This window comes from Sporothrix brasiliensis (genome assembly GCF_000820605.1).
Source record: "Sporothrix brasiliensis 5110 chromosome Unknown Cont15, whole genome shotgun sequence".
Taxonomy (NCBI): domain Eukaryota; kingdom Fungi; phylum Ascomycota; class Sordariomycetes; order Ophiostomatales; family Ophiostomataceae; genus Sporothrix; species Sporothrix brasiliensis.
Window position 1 is genome coordinate 3114078 of NW_024467134.1, and position 22931 is coordinate 3137008.

At 51.6% G+C, this 22931-nt stretch overlaps 2 protein-coding genes across 2 annotated transcripts; one reads left to right on the top strand and one right to left on the bottom strand.

Annotated features, from left to right (window-relative positions):
• Positions 1–13918: 13918 nt before the first annotated feature.
• Positions 13919–16937, bottom strand: SPBR_05578 (uncharacterized protein; the record flags this gene model as incomplete). Its single annotated transcript, XM_040763841.1, has 3 exons — positions 13919–14123; positions 14205–16258; positions 16341–16937. 3 exons carry the CDS (start codon positions 16935–16937, stop codon positions 13919–13921), a joined length of 2856 nt encoding a protein of 951 aa, XP_040622612.1.
• A 1558-nt stretch (positions 16938–18495) lies between these two features.
• Positions 18496–18848, top strand: SPBR_06276 (uncharacterized protein; the record flags this gene model as incomplete). The annotated part of the gene is made up of 2 exons (XM_040764538.1): positions 18496–18575; positions 18644–18848. 2 exons carry the CDS (start codon positions 18496–18498, stop codon positions 18846–18848), a joined length of 285 nt encoding a protein of 94 aa, XP_040622613.1.
• Positions 18849–22931: the final 4083 nt, after the last annotated feature.

The window sequence follows — 22931 nt, forward strand, 5'->3', positions numbered from 1 at the left end:
TGTGAGGTTTGTATGTGTGTGTAGATCTGCCCACGGTGTTGCGAATGGTCTTCTTGTCGATGTTGACGTTAGCGGAGGTAGAGGATGCGCGTTGCTTGACTGAGAGCAGGCCGTCGTAGAAGATGATAATGAGTATGGCGAGAATGGCCGGCGTGTCTGTTGCTGTTGAAGCTCTTTGCGGTGTTGCGGTTGTATGGGTTGTGTGGGTTGTGTGGTTTGTGTGGGATGCTCCAGTTGTGCTGAAATGCCTTGGTGATGCTGTGAGAGACGACGAGATGTGTGATGATGATAGTGATGATGACGAAAGTTGGGAGGAGGAAGAAGGGCGACTCCTTGTGTCTTTATACTCCAAGGCTGGACGTCCATGGCCACACGAGAGAGATGGCGAAGTGCACAAGAAAGAATGAGAACACGGATAAAAATAATGAAGTGAATACACAAGAGCGAACAGAGACACGGAAGAGCAGTTGTGCATTGACGGAGTTTGCTTCCAGTGGTTTGCGAATCGGTTCGTTTCTGCCGTATTTTGATCGGTTCCTTTTTGGGGGGAGGGGGGCGTGTGTTGCTCGTGGTAGGACGGCCGGTGGAAGGAAGGAAGGGAAGGGAAGGGAATGGCAAAGCCCAAGCAGAGCAGCAAAAAAAAAAAAAATGATGAAGCAAGAACAGACGAGAAACGAAATATAAGGAACCGAGAGACGGAGCACAGTGCTGTCACTATGTGTGCGGTCAATTCAGTTCGACACGTTTTTCTCGTTTCTGTGGGTGAACGGGCCCGGCACGGAAAGAAGATGAACCAAACAAACGATGGCACAAATCAAACGGATCCGAGGAAAAAAAAAGGTAAATCGATACGAAAGTATGACAGCGAACAAAGAAAACAACAAAAATGTGACAGAAATTCACGGGAACGAAGATAGAGTTGTCAAACTGTCAAACTTCCAAACCATCGATGCCGTTGAGGGCCAGATGGACGAAATATCAGGTTATCAAAGCGGAAAAGAAGGGGGCGCGGGCAGTCAGAATAAGACAACCGGAACCAGACAAGAACAGACGGGACGCAGAGGCGAGGCGAAAGGCGGACGTGCCTGGCCGAGCGGAGACGCAGGTATCGTAAGAGCACGAATAATAACAAAAAAAAGTTCACGGCCGTCACACGAGACCAAACGGAGCGGGACGAAAAGGTAATGAGGAAGGGTAACGAAAGACGTGAGAGAAGTGGACTGAAATATGACAGAACGAAAGGGGAAAACAATATGAAAATGGACAATACAAGAGCAAATGCGTACAAAGAGGCCACAAGAAAATAAAATATGAGGATGGGACAGGAATTGGTCGCCAAGAAGTTTGCCGTTGGTGATATTCTGTAGGCAGAGGTGCGGACTTTGAACCGAGTCGATTGGGCCCAATCCAAACGAAAACAACAAAAAGTGGCGTCCGGAGGTGGAGGCGGCAGTGGAAGGCCCGGAGCGTTTGTGATGTGTGGTTTGTGCGTTGGTCGTCGTTCGTTTTGTTGTGTGTAGCCTTTGGTTTGTCAGGATCTGGATGTGAGTGTGTGTGTGTGTGTGGGTGTTTATTTGTATGGTGATACAAAGGCAACAGAAGATATAAAAAGAAAATCAAAACGGTGGGTGGGGTTTGAGAGCGGAGATGACGAGAGGAATGGACGAGAGCAAGGAATGGGGAAGGGAGAATAGAAATAGAAATAGAGAACGAAAGAAAGGGGGAGACGAAAAAGAATCAGAAAAAGAAAGGAAAGCCAGACTAGTATGGCTCAGAGAGAGACGAGGTTGAAAGACGATAAAGAAAGTGGGCATAGACGACGACAAAACGACGAGGCCAAACACTCCAGGTGCAGGTTCCACACCCTTTTTCTTTTCTTTTCTTTTTCTTTCTTGCTTTCGTTCGTTTGCTGTGGTATCTTGGACAGGGTTTGCTGTCGTTTTGGTGGCCGGTTTCGTCTTGTTTTCTTTTTCTTTTTCTGAGGAGACTCGGTAAGTAGTGCAAGGGTCTTTCCTTATTCGTTTTCTTCTCCCTTTCCTTTTGGAGGAAAACATGAAAAGGGCATGTTCGTGTCCTGTGTTCTTGTTCAACACGTACAGTGGTGTTAGTGCAACAAACCTCTAACACCAACTTCATTCCTGGCCAGCACTAAACCCCAAGAGGCGCTTTGAAGCTAAAGAAGGCGTCCAGTCCCGGACGCGCAAGTCAACCCTAGGAGGAAAGCTGCCGTGGTGTCGGAGGCGAAGAGGATAAGTCACTTTACGTGGTGTGCTAACAGGGAACGTGGTAGCGGGAAAAGAAACGAAACAAAAAGGAAGAAAAAGAAATTAAGAAAAAAAGAAAAAAAGAAAGTGACGAAACATCCCAATGCCACCTTATGTTTTTCTGTGCGTTTTCGTTTCGTGCTTCTCTTAGAACGACAGTGACTCTCTCCCCCTCTCGTAGTTATGTTATGTCCATTTCGAGCGCTGTTCTTTTCGTCTCTCGCCTCTCCCTCACTTCCTCATTTTCAGCCGTCCCGTCTAGTTGAACACCACCAACGGCACTAGCAAGGGCAGTCATGGGAGCAAACTTAATGGTCTATTGGCCGTAGCCGGCTGCAGCCACTCCCGCATGGCCTGACGAGCCTGGTTCTTGTATTTCAATATCGCCAGAGCAAAACTTTACCCAACTGTGTGGTGCTAGAGTGCCGCAGTATTACCGGACTCGTTTGAACAGGGGTTCCCTGTAAGTCGACTGGTCCGTGTTGGAAGAGGAAGAGTACGAATGTACTCCGCGACGTGCTCTTGTCGCCGCTTTCCCCTTCTTTTCTCTGGCTTCTAGGTAAGAAAAGCACGAGAAACTATATCTTCTGCACTTTGAAAAATTGCCCCACGAAAAAAAAGAAGCCTTGAGTAACTTCTCTCTTGGAGGGCGGGAAAATACAACGTCAAGGGTGGGTAACCTCTGCGCTGGGACGTTGGGGTGTTGTAGCGGCGCGACATTACGTCGCTGACCATTTGTTTCGGCCGGGGGAATTGGAATAGGATTTGCTGGGAGTTTGGCCTAGGTTCGCCTTGCGGGAGCTGTCTTAGCCGCACGCTATTTCAACTTCGGTATTGCCTCTTTCTCAGGTCGTTTCTCCTTGCCGTCTTATTTTGTGGCCAGTGTTTCGTTCGGGCCCAGTCTCTCCAGCACACGGGGCTCATGAAGACAAAACGAGCGACGAGCATGGCGAGGATGAATAAAGCTCGGGTCTGAAGGGGACGGTATCCGAGAGGCTAGAGCAAGATGTGAAGAGAGAATGGGGGCTAGTGGGGGGAAACTGCTTCCTGAGGGAACACTAGTGGGCAATGCGGTATACCGTGATTGTACTTCGTAGGCGGAATCGGCCAAACAAACGCTTTGTGCGCCTCTCCTCCAGGACGCAAGGAGACGAAGAGAGAGGGTCACCAGGGAGCGAAAGATCGACAGGCCCGCCGCACAAAATTAGTGAAAGGTGCAAGGTGGAGACGGTGATGCAAAACGTCAGCCCAGAGAAGAGAGGGGCAGCAATAAGAGGCCAAGAGCTAGTGGTGACGGCGAGATAACCGGGAAAAGGAGGGAGAACGTATTTGCAAATTCGAGACTGTCACACTTGTCCATAGCTCAGTGTTGACTTGAGTGTTTGCCCATTGCGCCAGTTCCACGGGATCGACGAGACCAGCCTGGCCACGGCGGGTCGATGCAATATGAATGGCGGAATCGTGACAAACAGGTGTGAATGCGAATGCTGCGTGCTTAGTTCAACGAATATGTACTCCGTATGCTCCATGAAATGAGAACATCAAGTATTATGCCTTTGCTTCTTTTCATTGGATTTTGAACCGGCTTCTAAGCGTAAGTCGTCCGAAACAGCCGTTGGCAGAAGGATTCCTTACCACGAAGACGACGGGGCGTTTGCAGAAAAGAAACGAGGCGACGAGTGACAAAACGACAGAACGTCGAAATAACAAAGGGGGTCATTAATCATAGGTGAAAATTAAAGAGGCCAGGCCGGAAGGTGTCGACCCACGCCAGGGACCACTGTTCCTGACGAACGGCGCGGAAAGGGATGACGATGGGCGGTTTCCTGCAGTTTCTGCAGAAGCTGTTCTATTCTCCTTCGTTTTCTTTCTTGTATTGCTTCTTTTTATTTCTTTTTCCGATGCTCTTTGCCCTTCCGGGCTTCAGTAGAGGCAAAACGGCGCGTTTGCGGAGGACAGTGAGCGGAGGTCCCGAAGAGACCGAGAGGAGATCGGCCCACCTGGTTTCGTTTTGTCTCGTTTTCCGGTTCGTGATGGGTCCTGTTAATTCAAAGAACCATCAGCGAGATGTATCTTACTCGCGGTACATTAATTGCTCTTCTTTCTATTTTATACTGCGTCTCATGCCGCGTTTCTCCAGTTCTGCGAGTCCACCACTCCCTGCTTCCCATTGCTGGGATGATGTGCTGGGATAGAGGCTCCACACTATGCTTGCCAACAACCCGACCGGACGGTTGCTGGATCAGTCAGTTAGCGAAGGGGGGGAGCGGTAAGGGAACTGCACAAAAAATAAGAAATGGGTAGGGGCGGGATAACAAGCAAACAAAAGGCCCCTGATCGGTGACGTGCCGCAGGGTTTCTCAAAGCAAATTATTGTGAGAGGTAATTGAAATTCCGAATTGAGAGGCTTCGAGAAGATATGTTCGCCGTTTTGCCGCTTTTCTGCGAATACCTGGACGGAGTGAATTGTTAGTTTCAATGAGACGTGTGGAACAGAAAAGGAGTAAAACAGACTAAAACAAAAAGGGTTGCCTCGTGAGAGCTGACCACCTGTTTTCTTTCCTTTTTCCATTCTCGTCAACTTCTTTGTTTTGACTGTTCTCCTCCTTCAAGTCACCCTAACACGCCTACCCCTGCTTCACTCTGGGACTGCCGGGGTACCTTGACCCAGCATTACCGCGTTTGATGAGACTGCCGCTACTGGGAAGGATGAGGCAACAGAGCTACCTCACGTTGCAGAGACACCACTCCGACGACGTCCGACAAAACCAGAGTTGTGGTTTCGAGGCTGTTTCCACTTTCATTCGTTTGGACGAGTTCCGCGAGCCAGGCTCTGTTGTTGTGTGGCTCCGTTGTTTGCTCACGACGGGTCGCCTGACGTTCTGTTTACAAACAACTTGCTTGCAGTTCTGCCACTTGCTTGGTATTTTGTCACTCTTGTTCGGGGACATCTTCCGCTTTATTATCGTGCGTTTGCAAGCTGGTACTTGCTGCCGTTTGCTCTGCTTTACTGTTGCGGCGTTTGTTGTCTGACGCAGTTGGGCGTCGGGAGGTCGTCTGCGGATCAATTGGCATCTCGTCGTTGGTTCTAGTGGCCTTCTTTCACTCTGAGAAGGAATGAGGACAAGCTGTGTTCACTTGGACGATGGTTTGTAAGGTAGGCGGTGTGGTGTGATCCGTGGATATGGATGTCTGCACAGGGGATGAAGTAAAAAAAAAAAGAAAAAAGAAAAAAAAGAAAAAAAAGAGAGCGACAGAAAAGGGACGAAAAAGGAAAGAAAAGTGTTTGACACAGGTGGTCGGCGTTCTCCGTACGGGCGGTCCCAAGTGGACACCTGTGTTAGTGAATGTGGGATGAGCGAAAACATATTTCGTAACTTACATGCTAGTCACCCTTGTGCCGTTTTTTGACTCTCCCCGGCCAGGCCACACGTGATGAATAGTGTATGCCTGCGGCCCGTTCTAGCACGCTTCCTTTCCCTGGTGCACTTTTCTTTTCTTGTCGCGCCTGGGGCTTTGACCTTTGCAAAGATCCTCTTGGGTCGAATTCTAGTCTTTCATTGGTTTCACCGTCCCCCCTGTTGTGACTAAGTTCCTGCAGATGTAGTCGTATTCGTGCATTCAAGACGACAGCTCATAACATCGGGCTGTGGCGGGTACCAGAAAATAAAAGCACAGCGATGCCGCAAAATGAAACGAAGCGTCCCGATAAAAAGAGAGAAGCAAAGAATGCGACACTCCCTCGGCAGCCCCATGTCCCTCTCATACCCGTGTTTCTGCAATGAACTCGACGCGACAACGCTCACTTGTCTCCGGAGAGATAGCCACGAGGCGGAGGTGGAGGGGGGGAGGGTCGAGGATCGGAGGATTGATGGCATTGAAGAGCTCAAAAACAATAACAGAACAACAAATACAAACGACAAAAGTCATGTGCTCCGTGACTGCGAGACAACGCGAAACCCACGTTCGCATTTGGCAAGACCCGAGGCTGCTCCTTCCCTCCGTAGCATTTGACGACCTCCTTCCACCCCTATCACCTATTACATAGTGCGGATCCGGTCCTTCCTAACCTGTCCAACATCGTGCTTCCTTCTACACCTACACAGTAAATTAACCTTTTTTTATTTTCAGGCGTTTCTTCCCCTCACTTTTGTTCGCTCCCACCGGAGACGTCGACTCCGCTTGCACTGCCCAGCCGCAAACACAGTGGACCGCCGTACTGCGTCACCCGCGCTATTTTAGCACCGGCAGGCGGCCCTTTTCCCGGCAGCTGCATGCCGACCAGTCTGGTGCGGCGTCCGAGGCCTGCCTGGTCAATCAGATGACCTGGCCATATTGCGGCCAGGGGTGTTGCGGTCGTTCTTGCCAGCCGCGAGCTAGTGTCCAGCACAGGTCCTGAGGGGCCAAGTGCTGGGGAAGCTGGGAAGGTGCAATGGACGACCACAAGTGGAAACAAAAACAGACAAGAAAAAGGAAAGAGCGGCTGGCACAGCAAGCGACAATGGCCTTGGCAGCATGTTCATTCACAATGCCGAGATCCCAAGCGAGGTGTGCCAACCGCTAATGCTTCTTTTTCCTTCCTCCATCATACGGCGCCGTCGCATCCAGAACGCAGACTTCCACGCATGCTGCCAGTCCTGCTTCCCCTTGTCCCACACTCATTGTGACAATGCGGCTTTCCTTAGCGAGACCACCAGCTTTTGTCAACCTTTTTTCACCCTCGCCTGTCGCATGCCCCTTGTTCCCTGTCAGCTTTCAGCTGCCACGACCTACTGTGTATCTCTCATGGCGATGACGCTTGCTCCTCCCCATGCTCGCAACTGTTCAACGGCTGATGGGGCTACTGGGGCCCGATGTGCGGCCCTTTGTTGTTATTTTTCAGCTTGCATAATGTCTCGGTCACCTGTTGCCGCCACTCAGCTGAAAGGACACCGAGGGGGACGGGAGATGAATGGCCGACCGACACACCATGCACGCTCTCCAGTATGCACAATATCGAGACATGCAATACGACCTTCCAGCTCGAATACGACCGCAGGAGCATTGCAGTACCACTGCGCCATGAACCAGGCTCACGGTGACCGCACGGCCGCTCGCGGGAGTCCCGACCCAGCGGCCTGTTGGCATCTCGCGCATTGGACGTCGACCACAACCTACCCAACTTTTGCCAGGCGGCACTCGAATGATCTCTCCTGGTGCCCAAAGCTTCATTGGCTGCCCTCCGCCCCTCGTCTCGAGTTCCCATTTGCCCCCTGACGGCCCCCTCATGCCTGCCACCTCCTCCCATTTCATTCGGTAAAGCCCAATTACAAACGGTTGTTTTGTGGCTCAAATAGGGGGTAGGATCCCGTCGCTTGTCCCGGAAGGCAACACACGGGCCAGGCCCAGGTGCCAGGTGCCAGGTGCCAGGTGTCAGGTGCCAGTACTGCTGCCCAGGCTGCTGTGCATGCACGATGTACTCAGAGCCTCATAGAAGAGCTGCATACCAAGATCCGGGGTGACTGCTTCAAATGGTCGCTCTGAATGCATAGTTTGCCCCAGTAAAATACCCCAAACTCCCTTTTTGAATGAAAGGTATCATCGGTGCAATTTTGTTTCCGTAGCGGAAATATGCAAGTGGTTCAGAAAGGAAAGGCTCGACACGGACAACTAGTCTGTGTTTCATGGTCCCCGATAAACAGGTATTGTGAACTTGTGAGCCTGGCCACATACGGAAGTACTCCGTAATTGCAACCGCAAGGGTCCGTAACATTTGAATGTGTTTGAACAACTGGCGTGTAAGACCTGGAAAACGACAACAAACAGCAACAAACGAAAACGAAGAAGACATCACAAAGGAAACCAGCTTGAAGATCACTTGACGTAAGGGTTTTGATAGTGTACATGACCCTGTGGGCCATCCATTTCCGCCAGACGCACAACTGTGTGGGTACTCTGCACATCGTCGCCGTGAACACAAATACTTTGCGCCCTGCGACGGGAACAGTGATTGCAAATCGCAAAAGGCGCAAAAGCACGGCGCTTAAAATGGCACGAAGGAAGCGAGACAATGACAAATGTTGCCCGGCGCCGAAAATATCGACGAAATAAGCAGAAAGACCCTCGAGATCTTCACCACACGAGAACCCTACGTTCTGCCGAGCATGTCTCACGATGCAATCCGACTACCGCATTTGTCCTCGGCACAACGGGGCACAGAGAAAGGCAACGCTCCGCTCGGACGGTTTCGAAGTCCCAAGACAAAAAGAGAAAATGCGATGTCACCGAAACGAAACAAGGCACGAGGAGGGGGAAGAAGGTTTTTTTGGACTAAATGGACGAAAACACACAAAACAAAATAGAATAAAAACAAAATGCTTTGTTCCCGCTCTTGTAGGTAGCTTGTGCTTGCATGATCTTGATCGCCCTGTGCGTCGCGTGCTTTCGTGTGCTCCGTGCACAGTTTCCCCCAACCGTGCCCTTGGTGCCGGGATTTTGTGTCGGGACTTGTGTAATAGGCAACTGTCATCCTATCGTCCTGTCAACCTGGCTTTTTTATGCAAACGATTTGCCCGCCTTTTCGGGCGTACGTTGAAATGGACAGACCGACAAGCAACGCAACAAAATCATAGTCGGCAGATACAACACCGTACTCTCCTCCAAGTCAAAATACTCGAACACAATGAAATTGTTGGGGATGAGCCGCCGAGAAATCAACGAGCGGTGGCCGATATTGCTCTGTGCTTTTAGGCCTCTAGTGATGTGGTGATACTGGTGGTGATACTCGATATGAGCTGCATTGATTGGCAGGATGTTCCAAGACACCCACCATACCAAAGTCAGAGGCTCGTAACCCACCCGCGCAGTTGGCCGTACTCCGTGTTTTATTTGGTATTTGTGTTATTGCTGTTTTGATCATATCGCTCGTCTTATTTGGTGGGGCGATCCCGCATCGCCGACCTCTCCCCCGTACCATATTTGCTCGCTATTTTACACAACGGATCTAAGGGTCCGAGGGGGCCTTTTCGATAAGACGGACCTGATGGGCTTCATGGAACGAACAGATGGGTCCCAATGCGCCTCCAGGGGGGACGGGGAGGTGATTGTGAAGACACAGCAGCAGAAGAGACGGCGAATCTGACGATCTTGTGCAAATGCGGCAAGCAACGTAAGATAGAGGGGGCGTGTAGAATGGCACAATGCGTCCGTCGGAGGTATTGTATGGAAGAGGGAAATAAGATGACAAAATCGCAACAAAGGATGAAGTCCAGGAGGACACCACGCGCACTCCTGCCTCAGCCGCGCTTTCCTTTCCTCGCCGCGTTCTTTCCTTGGTTTTTGCGCACTTGCCCATTGTCAGTCCACCCCCCCTCGCGCTTTCCGCCACGGGCCCGCACACCTTCCTTGGGGACATCGCACAATTAGCGCCATTGCAAGGGTGGAAGGAGCCACCACAGGATGGGGTCGACTCCGTACGATGTTCTCAGTTTCCTCCGTTTCTGCATTGGCGATCGCTGTCACTTTGCCCTTTGATTTAAGTCTTTCGTCTCTTCGTCGAGACAACAGCCCAGCGTCGCCCACTCTGCGACGGGAAACGACAAATACAAGCAGGCCAATAAGCTGTCCAGCCTGAGCGGCAACAAAGAGAGCCGGCCTTCGGGCTCCACCGGAACTTCGTGCCATTGGTGCTGTGGGCACTGCCCACCATCATGAGGCCGCTACAGGCGAGACAAGACGAGACAAAACAAGCAAAACCCCGAGCCAAGGGCAGAGGGCGAGACAATACGAGACAAAGCTAACGGCGTCGGACAAACCCAAGGCGTTACCGACCTATCGAAGAAACGGAGCTGAGAGGCGGGGGATTCAGAACGGTGGACGGCGCACCGAAAGCAAACCCAGCAAGAGGACTGCCCATCAAGCACAGGATGTATTTCAGCGTCAACTGCGAGCATGCGGATTTGATGCACATTTTTGACCTAGGTCAGTTGGCGGAGTCGACCCAGAACCCCAAACGACCTTGGGATCTGCCTCTGCCATTGGTCCCGGAAAGAAATAAGAAGAGGACTAGGCAGGGCTCAGACCTGTAGTGCAAATGCCCAAAGAAGCAAACGGGGTGTCCCTAGCAGCCCCAGTGATCGGCGACCCGCCGTGTGCCTGCCCGTATCCATATCCTGGGCGCTGGGTTTGGGACGGGATGATGTGCAACAAGCTGGTCCTGATCCTGGTCTTGGTCCAGGTCCTACGAAGTAGGTTCTGGTACGGTCTCCCATTGTATTACGTCGTCGTCGTCTTACGCCGTTCTTGCTTCGACACCGCAGGACAGATGCAGCTTACAAGACTCAAACAACCAGATGCGCCATCCATGCTCCGTCGCTGTTTGCTGTTCAACCCTCGAGGGTCCAAATCTGCAAATGACACGAAAGGACGAGACGAAACAATGGGACCGAAAGGACGCCTATCGCTGCATTCAGCGTAAGTGCATTGTCCTCGGTTTTCATGTTCGCGCCACATTATGATATGTCACTTTTTGTCGCTTTTGGGCCCTCAGTTTTGTCCTCGGTCGTAGCACCCTCCTTCAGCCGCCCCCCCCTCTTATGCCCCTTCTCACTTATCCCGTTTGCACGTCGTGCATCGTACGGCTTCCCAAGGCCGCTGCTTTTGGTCCCATGCTATCCTTGCCTTGTCGATCGACTGGCCATTCACGATGCTCATATCGTCTAGGCCGTGCAGGAAGCTGCAGCAGCGCCGTCCAGAAAAATGTCAAGGTTTTCGATGCGGCGCCCAATGAAGTCACTGATCAATAAGACAAGAAGACAACGGGGGGCAATGGGATGCCACACAGACGACGTCCGAGGAAAAATAAACAAGAAAGCAAAAGCCTACCGTTCACCAAGAAAAATTGACAGGATACGACATACATGAACAGGGCGACATCGAATCACTAGTCCAAACGACAGAAGTGCACAAACAGGGATCGAGGTACCGAAAGATGATCAAGGGTGCAGAGAGCCACTCTCCTTACAGATGTCATTTCGGATATTTTATTTCATGGCCTCGTGCATTCGTCGAGCAGAAGCGATATCAGCTGCGAATTATTCATAGTCGCATGTTAGGGCACATGGACTCGCAGAGCAACAAGAACCGACGACAAAGCCACAAATCTGACAGCATTGACCCTCGACTTTTCTGTGTGCTGTATCACGCCGTGAGATGATACGGATGCCTTGCTAGTGATTAATGATGCTTGTCCTACCGTCCGCCTGCAACAAGGACAAGATCGGCGAAGCTTTACTTCTGCTACGCTCGAAGGCGTACCAGAACACATCCGCCTTGGTACATCTTGGACACATGTGGCCAATCAACCTGGCCTGCATGCATATATATGCACGCCCTGGCATGCAATGTACGCTCATTCCAGATCAGCGGTGTTGGCAGAGTGCCGGCCGAGACATCCTCCGTTGACTCCCATCTCCTTTCACTTTTTCACACCTCGATTCCACTATTCCCCCTGTTCATGTCGGTAAGGCTAGCCCGTGACACGAATCAATGCAGAATCGCCGAGATTGGATCAAGGTCGCACATCATAACGGCGAGGCCGGACCTTGGGGTAAGCAAGCAGGAAAGTGAGACCAAGAAATATGGAACCACGTTGGAATGTCAGCCTTGAGATGTCTCGCAGTGAAACGAAACAGAACAAAAAAGAACGAAAAGAACGAAAAAGAAAGAAAAAGAGAAAGAACAGAGATTGAAATCACGGGCGCGGAAAGAACGGGAAATTTTTAAAAAAAGAAAACATCAGTGGGTTCACGAGGACCGACGTCCCAAATGTTGCAGGACTAAAGAATGGATGATGTGAAATTCAAGGAAGAGGAAAAGAATGACGATCACCGGCAACGACCACCCAAAGTGGCATGCCGTGAGAGGCCCCAACCTCTTGGGAATAGAAGCCACACACATTTCGAATACCGGTGTGCGGAAAAGAAAACATAATACGACGTGTGAGGGGGGATATGTGAAAGTACGGGTGTGGTCAGCGCGCCCAAGGTGAGCAAATGAATATGTTGAGTATGTTGAACAAGCTAATAGACAAAGCACCTTTGCAAGAACATTGCGCCACCTGATCCCAGGCATGTCTTGCATGCTCCTTTGTAATGCCTTTTCTTTCCTATTCTCTCACTTCCCGTGGATTTCATCTTCGGAATGTTCGCGGATGTCCTATTTTGGCAGAAGAGAAGCAGAAAGACAGAAAACGATCGTGACCGTGTAACAAAAATGAAGTGGAGATAGAACCAGAACGAATGGGACCTGCGAGAACAAAAATGTTATTTCAAGCCCCCTTCCCCAGTCACTGCAACCTCCCTTCACCTCCCTCGTCCTCACTGCAACCCCCCTGTTTCCACTGTCCCGCTTTGTTTTCCAAGGAAGCAAAGAAAGGTGTCGAATGGCACCCTGTCAAGGAGTCATTTTCGGCTTTGTGCCCCAGTTTTTTGTTTCCAAGGCCACGGTATCTTTCCAACTAGATGGGAGAGGAGGAACGATGTACATGAACGCCGAAACAAAGGGGCTACCAGCAAAAGAGGAACCAGATGAGAGGAGGAAATAAAGGCTGCCTGATCGAGTACGACGCACGGCTTCGGCACTTCGAGTGCAGAACGAGGAGACGAAGACACTGTTACTGTTTACAGCGCAATGTAAGATACAACTATCAAGTACCGGTGGCTTGAAAGTAGAGAAATGGCACAGGCACAAGCACCAACACGGACATGCTTGTCTCGGGGGCGAATCCACGGTGGTTTTCTACCACATGCAGAATACAGCCAATGAAACTATAGATAGCCTTGGGAAGGCTTTTTATCTTGAGGAACCGCCGTATGCGGTCGTGATGAAGTTTCAAATCGAGCCTGTATGAGGCCTTTTTTAAGTTAGTGCATGGAGGAGAGTGACAACTCTCGGTACAATGTATGGAACGCCTCGTCACACCGGCAGACATTGACTCCGGATATTCGGAGCAAAATGCAACACAATCGCGCAGTACAACCTTGACACATGTTTCGATGGGCATGTCAAGACGAGAAATGTGAGACACCCTGTCATATTCGTTAACGAGGAAGGAGGAGATATGATGGTGGCCATGGAGACCTATGGGTTACTGGTCGGATGAACGACCATGTGTGCAGCCTGCGCCGGACGTTGCACTGCAATAAATAGCACTCAAGGTAAGTGGCGTCAAGATGCAACATGGATGAGCGGCATGGATAATAAAAGCTGCAGACAAGAGGCCGTTCTCAAGAACCTCGGCTGCGCTTCGTTTGTAGCGGTGTTGTTGGTCTGATTGTACTGCACAGTAGGTAGCCTGTTGAACTCCTTCTTCGACATCTTCCACGGTGCTTCGTATATGTGTCCGCTCTCTCTCGAAGAGACGAAAAAATAAACAAAAGAATAGCTTATATTGTACGATGGTATCAAAAGTTCGGTTCTGTCCTTGTAAAACGACACCCTTAACAAAGTAAACAAAACACTGCGTGGCAGTCGAGAATATCTAAAAACGCCCAGTATGTGTTTTCTGTCCAAAAAGAGATGTCCAAGAAGGTACCCAGAAAAGAACAGCAAACTAAACAAAAGAAAAGGCCATCGTCGCAGCTGTGTGTAAATCAAGCCAGTATGGGAATAAGCCGCTATCGCACGAGCTTCTCAATCCGCACCAGCAGCTTACCCTCTGTCGGGTTGCCGCGGGCATCCATCAGGCTGACGAAGCGGTAGCCCGTCCGGAGCCGATCAAGACGGATACAGGTCCAGCCGGCCAGTGTGTCGTTTCGTCCGAGAGCGGCTAGCTTGGCACGTTCTTGTGTATTTTTCGACCCCTCGTCCTCGACACAGAACCTAGAACGCAGTTGTTAGCAGATGTTGACTCACCTCACAAGAACTGGTTACACATGAGGTTGTGGGGGGCGCGATACGTACGATACAAAGCTCAGCGACTCGACGATGCCTGTAATATTTCGGAAGCGTAGCGTCTCGCCCTGGACGCCCCAATCCGGGTGGTCGGTCTCACCGGGCGACGTCTTCTGCTTGAGAACAGCCTCAGGGAGTTGCACCTGTGACGCGGCCAGCTTGAGTGCCGCGGCCGTGGCCGGCGACCCTGTTGCTGTTGTCGCCGCCTGGGACGCGCTCACAGCCGTGGCGACGGATGAGGCGCGTCTTGTGATGGGCATCGGCGGCGTTGACGAGTGCGACAGTGTGTGCGACGTAGCCGTCCCACCTGTCTCCGGACAGCGCTCCTCGTTGTGCTCCACATTCAGCTCACACTTGACTACTGGCTGGAAGTGTGCATGCCCACGTCCCGTGACCACACCGGCTGTGGACGATGTTTTGTTGGCCACGCCGCCAAGCTTTTTTTTCTGCTTCCTCTGGAATGCCGGCGGCAAAGGCAGATGCTGACCGGCGTAGATGGTGATGTAGAGGTCAATGGTCTGGACTGGCTCGGCAGTGCCAACAGGGCAGATCTTGGATCTCAAGCCGATATTTGGGTTCGGACTCGACATTGGTGTTTTTGTCGTCCGTGGGGTCATATTGACAGGCGTTGCGATGGCACTTTCACCAGCGACGCTGCTAGCAGCAGTGCCCGTAGCTGTGGGCGCGCCGCGGTAACCGGGCGGCTTCAGGACCCAGTCGTTGGACCCTTCGAACATGCCGTGATTCAACATCATCGCCTTGTCCAATGTTTGCCAGTTGAGAGCCACCATTTGCACGCCACGACGCCAGCAGCAAGCCGGATCAGGATTGGAGCTTGTGACATGCTTCGTCGCGTTCGGATAGGCCCGCATCATGTACTTCTTGTTGTGCAAGAATAGGTCTTCGTGGTTCTTGAGGTGCAGTGCTTGGATGGTCGTTTCGCTGAGGCTGAAGATGTGCGACGGCAGCTTTGCATCCCGATTGGAGAAGGAGTGGTAGTGGCGGCTTTCTGTATAAACAGCGAGGCTGCCCAGTTCCTCAGTGATGCGAGAGTTTTTGGTGGCGGCCACGTTAACATTTGTCGATGACACGTCGTCCTCGGAACCTGACGTGCCACCGCTGTTATCCGTTGTAGTCATGACCGTCAGTGATGCGCCGAGGCCGAGCCCCTGCAAGTTGGCTGTGTTGTTTGTTCCAGCCGATGTCCATTGTGGTGTGTAAGGTTTCTTCACTTTGACGAGGATCTTATTCTGAAGCTCACCCAGTGTGGGGAGCCGCAGGCGAGGATCGGTCCCTTCCAGGGCCTGGTCTAGAAGGAACTCGCCCCATTCCTCTTTCATGATTTTAACCATTTTTCTCTGCTGCACGGCGTTTGTGTGTACCTCGAGGCTCACGATGACGGGCAGCGTGTTGGTTCGAAAGGCGGTGTGGCGAACAGCCCTGCACACGTCACGGAAAGGAACGTGCGTTCCCAGCGTCCAGTCGTTGTAGAGGATGTTGTGCGCGTGCATGACAACAGGCTCGTCGTCGCCGGTCGCTTCAATGTTGTCTGGGACCTCTGCCGGTATGGCAATCTCGGTGTCGGGTGCTGTAACCGAAATCGTGGCAATGGTGGGCTCAGACGGATCCTGTGACGTCTGTGGTGTTTCCGAACCGTCTCCAGCCGACGAGGCATCATGCGTCTCGTTACCCTCATCGTCCCCGTCAATAGCCTCCTCCGGGACAAGCGTGCTGTCACGTTCCTTGAGCTTGGCCAGCGCATCCCGTTCTAGGGCGTTGGAGCATGGGGGTCCACCATCAACGTCGGCATTTTCGATATGGGTGGGCGCAGTGATGCTCAGCTGGCTGAAACTCGACGCACGGCTTCGCGAGATTTTCGTCGCGAGCAAATTTGAGATGACCTCGAAGCTTTCGTGTATAGACGTGGCCACAGAGCTCGACGAAAGATGACGGCGGTGACTTGACGGCTTGCTGGCGTTCTTACGGCCGGTGGTCTGTCGGCTGGCTTTTGTCGGCGGGTTCCAGACGTCAATCTCAATACAACGGCAGTTGTTTTCAAGGACCTATCAACACCGTTAGTAATGGATTCGTTCTATTGTGAAGCTGTGGAGGTTGTAAAGGCAAAAACGGTGGTCTCTTGTTAACCTTTTGATACTCGCCGACAGACGCCTCAGACGAAAGCTGGTTGCCGACCAGATACGTGTTGTGGCTGCTGCTGATAAAGTAGTGCGAGATGGGAAACGATAGATCTAACACCTCGGCCACGTGCGGTGGCCGCGCAGCGGCCCAGCCATACTGGTAGCACCAGACCTCGAGGAACTCTTCAAACTTGTACCGTTCTTTCTCTAGAGGCACAGCCAACGTTTCACCCTGTGTGTCCTCAAAGAAGCGGGCCAGCTGCCGTCGCGAGAGCGACGGGGAAGACACAAAGACGGCTGGGAGGGCTTTGTAAAACGTCGGCGAGCGACCGCAAAGCTCGCGGAAGATGTGTTCGAGTCGCGCGAGGGTCGTATCGCCGAGAGAAATAACCGGGCTGTTTGGATAGGCCTCCGTTGCGTCGGCGAGGTCTTTGGTCGTCACGACCAGCCGCCGTCTATGGTGGCCATTGTGGGTGGGCGATATGAGGGTGGTTGTGTCGACGAGCAGGCGCAGGACATTTCGGCCGCCAGGCCGGTTGTCAGCTACGGGTGCTTTGGCAGACGAGCGACGGCTGCGCTGCCGAATCTGACAAGAGAAAAACATGTTAGTGTAAAAAGAATGCAGGAGACGTTTTTTGTTTGGGGGCCAGTCACGAACAGAGAAGCACATCGCAGCCGAGTATGAGCCCGAGCCCCTAGGGCCGGCGCGGGCGTGGGAGCGCTGTCAATTCCGAGCCGGGCCGCTGTGCCCAAGCAAAAGAAAACAAAGCAAGGTCGAACGACGGTTGATCGGTGTGAGTTTCACAGCCGCGACGCCTTATGTTGGGGTTTGTTGCGTTTTGCCGGGCCTCTGGATCGGGTGCGTGCTTGGTAATCCGTGCAGCAAATCGCAGGCAATTCGGCGAGGAAAAAGTCGTGAAGGCCGTCGAGAGTTGGTACGTGTTGTCGTTTGCGTATAGATGGACAAGGAGGGTGTTTGTCGAGTGCAAACGATGCTGACAAGTTTGTTGTGAACAGATGGAAAGGCAGGGGAAGAAAAACGTCGCGAGATGAAGAACAGGAAAGATAGCAGGCCAAAGAATGTGGAGTAGGAGCGATGGAACTCGAAGACGATTGCTCAAAGGAGGGAAAGCTAAATGGAAGGAAGGAACGAATCAGAGTAGCTGGTCGCGCTTTCTACCTTTCTGCTTGTCTTTGGCTTTTATTTCATCCCTCGTGCCTTCCGTTATTTTTGCTTCATCAGCAAGAGTTCGTTAGGGCTGGATCTGGTCTTGCATCGTCTTGCTCACAGCCTCGACGCCTCGCATGCATGGACCGAAACAATGGACCCAATAGATTGAGAGCAGCCCTACGCTCGGTCGCGGAGGGCAAATAGGGGAGCGCGTGGATAGCCACCGAACAGCAACGTAGTTCTGGAGACGCCCTAGAAAGCACCTTATTGGCAATGGCCTGGGAGGGAAAGTGCGAACGAGGAGCACGGCTGCGCGTCTTGTGAGGAGGTAGAAAACTGGCAGGCGTTAGAGCCTCAATAGTTGCAGATCCACGCCGAAAATGGAAGGCACGGCCGGCGTGCCCAGAAGGCTGCGCCTCACCAGCTGCCTGTCTGCCGCAAAAAAATAAAACGGAAAATGAGGGCGACGGCAAACAACAAAAGAAAAATATATTCCGTAAATGAGTAAAAATAACGAGAACGAATGAAATAAAAGCGATGCTTTACCAATGGTCGGTCGGTAGCCATTTGTGACAATGAAATCGTGGCGATGAGGCTCTCGGGGCATTTCATTTGTTTTGACAGGTGCGATGGGCCAATGACGTAGGGCGCCTGCTATGGATTCAAATTTGGCAGCCCATTTGATGGCAGCCCGTTTGATAGCAAACCGCTTCAGTGCGCTAAGCTTTCGCTGTCAAGGCAGTTGGCGGCGGCCAGGGCCGCATAACGCCCGCCAACCTAATTAGCACTATTGCAGTTCTAGCCTTTCTATTCTGCTCTTGAATAGGTAGCTTAGTACCTCTGGGGATTAGTAATTGCCAGAACGACAAGTCATGCGAACCGCGTCTCGGTTGCCTTGAGACAACCACCCCGGTCTGCGCAAGGCGTTCACGGCTTCGGGCGCTCACACTGCAACGACCACATTTTATATTGCCACCTATTCATTGATGCAATGTCGAAGTCATCCGAGGAGAGCGAGGCCGAAGTGCGGTCGTGGGGCTTTGCCCACGTCTTTACTTGGACGGATGGACCGTGAGTGGGTTGCCCTGCAAATATCTCCCATCCACTGAGCCTCGTCCAGGGACTGACCGAACATCTAGAAACTCCTACTACCGGCCGCACAAGCACGCCGGCCCCACCACACATCTCATCCTACGCGGCCAGTTGACAATTGCCTATCCAGACGCCCCTGGTGCCGCAGCAAAGACCACTCTTGGAGTCGGTGATCGATGGGATGTGCCTGCGGGCAGGAGCCACGAAGTCTGGGTTGGGCCGGAAGGCTGCACATATGTCATTGGCGAATAGATGTGCCAGGAGGCAGCAATGACTGCTACGACAGGAATGCCGTCTGTTTGAATGCAGGCACAGTTTTTTGTATTAGCAGTCACGTCGGGGAGGAGTCGAGCTAAAGTGTTTCGGGGCTATGGTCGGTCTACACAGCCTTCCTTGTACTTCTTACCCATATATTGTCCGCGTACGACATGACTGAGAGCGAGAAGCTGTTCAAACAGCGTGGGAGGGCCTCAACTTATCTCGGACATGCCACAGCATTGGACAGCCTGGATTTGAATTGACGGCAGCACATTAACTGGTTGAGATGCCGACGGGCACGGCGACTATGAATAGATGTCTCACATTATGATCTCATAATCGCAAGACAGGTCGTCCACCGACTGTGCATAATTGATTACGGTATGAAGCGCTTATCTATTGACCTCCAGTTCTGGATTGTCTGTATTTGCTATCCCCGGGTTGAAAGAAAAGAATAACGTGACGGTATCCGGAAGCAGGTACGTCTTGCATCCGCTACCAGACATCTGCTGTCCCTATTCTGGAGATGTGCGATTTCGCAGCATGAGATTTGCTCTGGGCACAGTCTACCCGGCTATCAGATGCAATGAGGCAATGTGAACGGCCTCAATTGTTGATTAGGCCGTATCATGTTCTAGTTTATTCTCTCACTTTTTGCATTTTTCGTCAAGACACAGGGGTGGTGTAAGGGAGAAGAAAACGGGGTTGAAAATGGTGGTTGAGGCGCGAAGGATGATAAAACGACGGGAAGCAAGTTCAGACGAAGTCAAACAACAAAAAACATGTTTGGCGTCGTTGCTTTTATTTATTTTGACCCATTACAAGCAAATTTCCAGCTCCGTAAAACGAGCCTTGAAGATGATTGTCGTTCCTCTTGCAACGAAGCTGCCGAGAACAGTAAGCTCTGAGTAGGGAAACCCATGGATACGACGGCGTATCCATCTGCAAACCGAGCATCAATCTAACTCAAAATCAACATAATTCTACACAAGGGGAACGGGTCTTGTTGCATCCGGGGGCGGGGAAGAGGATCAAGACCGGACCGCGTGGTTTGAGTGGCAGACAAAACTGTCCCCCTAATTGTGAGTCCGAAACAAGAAACGCATAAAACTGGCAAAGGCGTCGCAGAAGTCCCCTTTCGGCAAAAATCGAGAGACGATTTGGTCCGCGCAGGACAATCTGGCGAATGCGCTCCGTGCAATCCCTGCCCAGAAGGCTGGAGGGGATTGCGTTTCAATCGGCAAAAGTCGACGCCGCGTGACGACTTCTCTTGTTTGAGCCCTCTTATACAGTCTGCCAATGAAGATCTAAATAGTAACGTGCATCAATTACGATCGTGCGTCGTAATCATTACCCCCCATCCAGACGGAACAGTGTCTGCTTGATACATATTGTGACCGCTGACCACAACTCCAACTGTGGTGTCTCCGGCCACTTGATCTGTGGTGTTTCCGAGGCGTCAGACGAATTGCAGCTAATGTCCTTTTCATGCCCGTCAGCCGGGGCTTGTGTACACCTACAGTATGTTGTACGTCAAGTGTGACCAGAGTAGAGAGTATAGAAATGGTTACATGGCACATATTCGTGAAGCTCCGAATGCACCAGTGTCACGATGCACTATCTTTGCTTCTGTTATTTTTGGAGTCTACACATGCATTTGTTCATCCCGCTTTATTTTGATGTCTCAGCCTTGGCAGAGTTCATGCTTTCGGAATGTAACTTTGATCGACCGATCGGAATTCATAAAAGACAAATGCACCTTAAGGAGTAGATACAAGATCAAATTTCAGTGTGGTTGAGAGCTGCAAACAAAACATTCGACTGCAGTGTCAACTAAGCTGATCAGCATATGGTGCGTTACACGATTGTCTTTGATTTTATTTGCTTCTGCTGAATCACCCTCGCGTCCTACTTGATCTTGACTCATAAAGCATGGGACGGCCGTCTACGACATACATTGTCTCTGAGTGTACCATGGAACTTTGGTGGCTCCTGCAAGCCCTTTTCCTGCTGAGCGCCTACGTTGCACGAAGTACTTTTTATTGGACCAAGCAAATTTATGGAGCAAAGCAAGACAATCCACGGAAATCCTCCTTCATTCCTGGTTTATTTCATATCGCATCAAGACAAAAGCGAGACGGAAAAGGTCCAGCGCTGACCATTCTGGTTGTGCATCCCGTAGGAATATGAGAAATTGCCAGCTTACTCTGGGCAATTTGCTGCTCTGCTGCATGGATGTTGGATCCTACGCCCTGATCGAGACGGCAACCCAATGCCAGCATCGCTCCCGCCAATGACTGGTTGGGCTTTTTGCATTGGGACTCAGAAACGCATCCAGCACATCCACGGAGGAAATGGACTTCTGCTCTCTCTCTGGGCGGTGGTGGTCTCTGAAGGTCCTTCAACCTTCTCCTGAGAACATCCACGCAAGGATTCTTTGATGTCTGCTTGGATACCGCTTTCGAATGAGAAATATAGATCTTTGAACGGCGACCATCCCGATACCACGCTACAGAGACGCTACCAGTGAGGAAGCTGGCTCAACGGCAATAGGGCGCACGCTCGCGCGTTTGCGGGAGAGGGAACACAGGGCTGAGGACGTAAGAATTCTCCGTACAAGGAACGGGGCAGGCCTTCGATACTTTATTTTCTGCACTTTATGTCACAGACGTGGACGCACCTTACCCACAAGTGATACGAATAATCCAGCGTCGTATCACATCAGCACCCTCATTTCATTAACGCGAAGGATGCAATACTGTTTTTAGAAATTTGTTTGCTGGGAGCTTTGTGTTCTGTAGGATTGGCCTATTTCGCTGACCGCTCTACACATAAAGTACTACTTCGTATGTACGAGTAAGTCCACCTGCCAGGACATCGACCGCTGTCCGCCTGTCCCATTTCTTCTCCGCTCGTAGTTCTTCGCCGGGACCGACAGGGCAGATTAAAATGCCGTAGGAGCCAAGGCTGGCCGAATGGACCCTGAGGCTAGTTTCGTTGTTCGTATTGTACGAATTATGGAGTTCGTTTTCTTCTGCTCCATCTGCTCACACCATCTCCATATTTCCCTTTTGTGTCATTTTTACCGTATTTTCCGTACCCCGTACTCCGTACTCTCCACGTCAGCCGCCTTTTCCTTCTTCTTTATTTCGGAAAGCGTAAGAATTGGGTACGATGTGCGGTAATGCGTGAGAGCTGCAGCTCAAATGAGCCCTCTCATCCTGCAATGGCGAATATGGTCTAGTACTCCTTTTTTTCGTTGCTTCCTTACACCTTAGCGTTGCTCTCAAGCTTACGCCGCTCTCATACGCTCCTGCCTCCTGTCCAGCCAAAAACTAAAGAGAAAGCCAATCGTTGACGGCCACCATTTGAAGGTCTGAAACGCGTCCGTCCAGCCGCCCCAAACGGCCGTGGCGGTCTGGCCACTCATTTTGCCGCTTCCTTTCTTGCTTGATTCGTGACTTTGCGATCGGTATTCCTGGCGAGCCGTTGCGGAGCAGTTTTTCTTTTGTCTCCTAAACGGCGCCGCGCAGGACGTGGCCAGCATGGACGGTGTTGTTTGCTCCTTCCTCGCCTTGGACGCTGGAGTGTGCTGTTGCTCCTTCCTGCTGTGCTTGCGATTCGACGTCCACAAATCTGGCAGGAACGAAAGCCAAGCACAGAAAAGATGCAAGATGCGTCGTTCTCCGTACTTCGTACGTCTTTCCCTCCTCAAACAGGTGCGGAGTCTTTAAATGAAACTGCATTGCATTCCAGCAGATCGAGAAAGTGCGACAGGGGTGTCGCTCTTGCCACGCACCATCAATCAAACGCCCCTGCGTCCCTTCCTTTTGCGCGCGCACTGTACTTTCGCAATATGGGCAATATTTGCAGGAAGGAGCGTGCAGAGCCGCGTTCCCCATAATGCAGTCGATACGGGGGAACAGAAAGACAACAAAGCATCCAATCAACAAAACCTCAACAAATCCTACTGAGTACTTCCACCCAGTCCTCTCACCAACGCAACGCCAGGGGTCGTCTACCGCTGTAGCCCGTCTAGGCATAGTGGCCAAGGCCGCACCCGCACCCCCTTCTTTG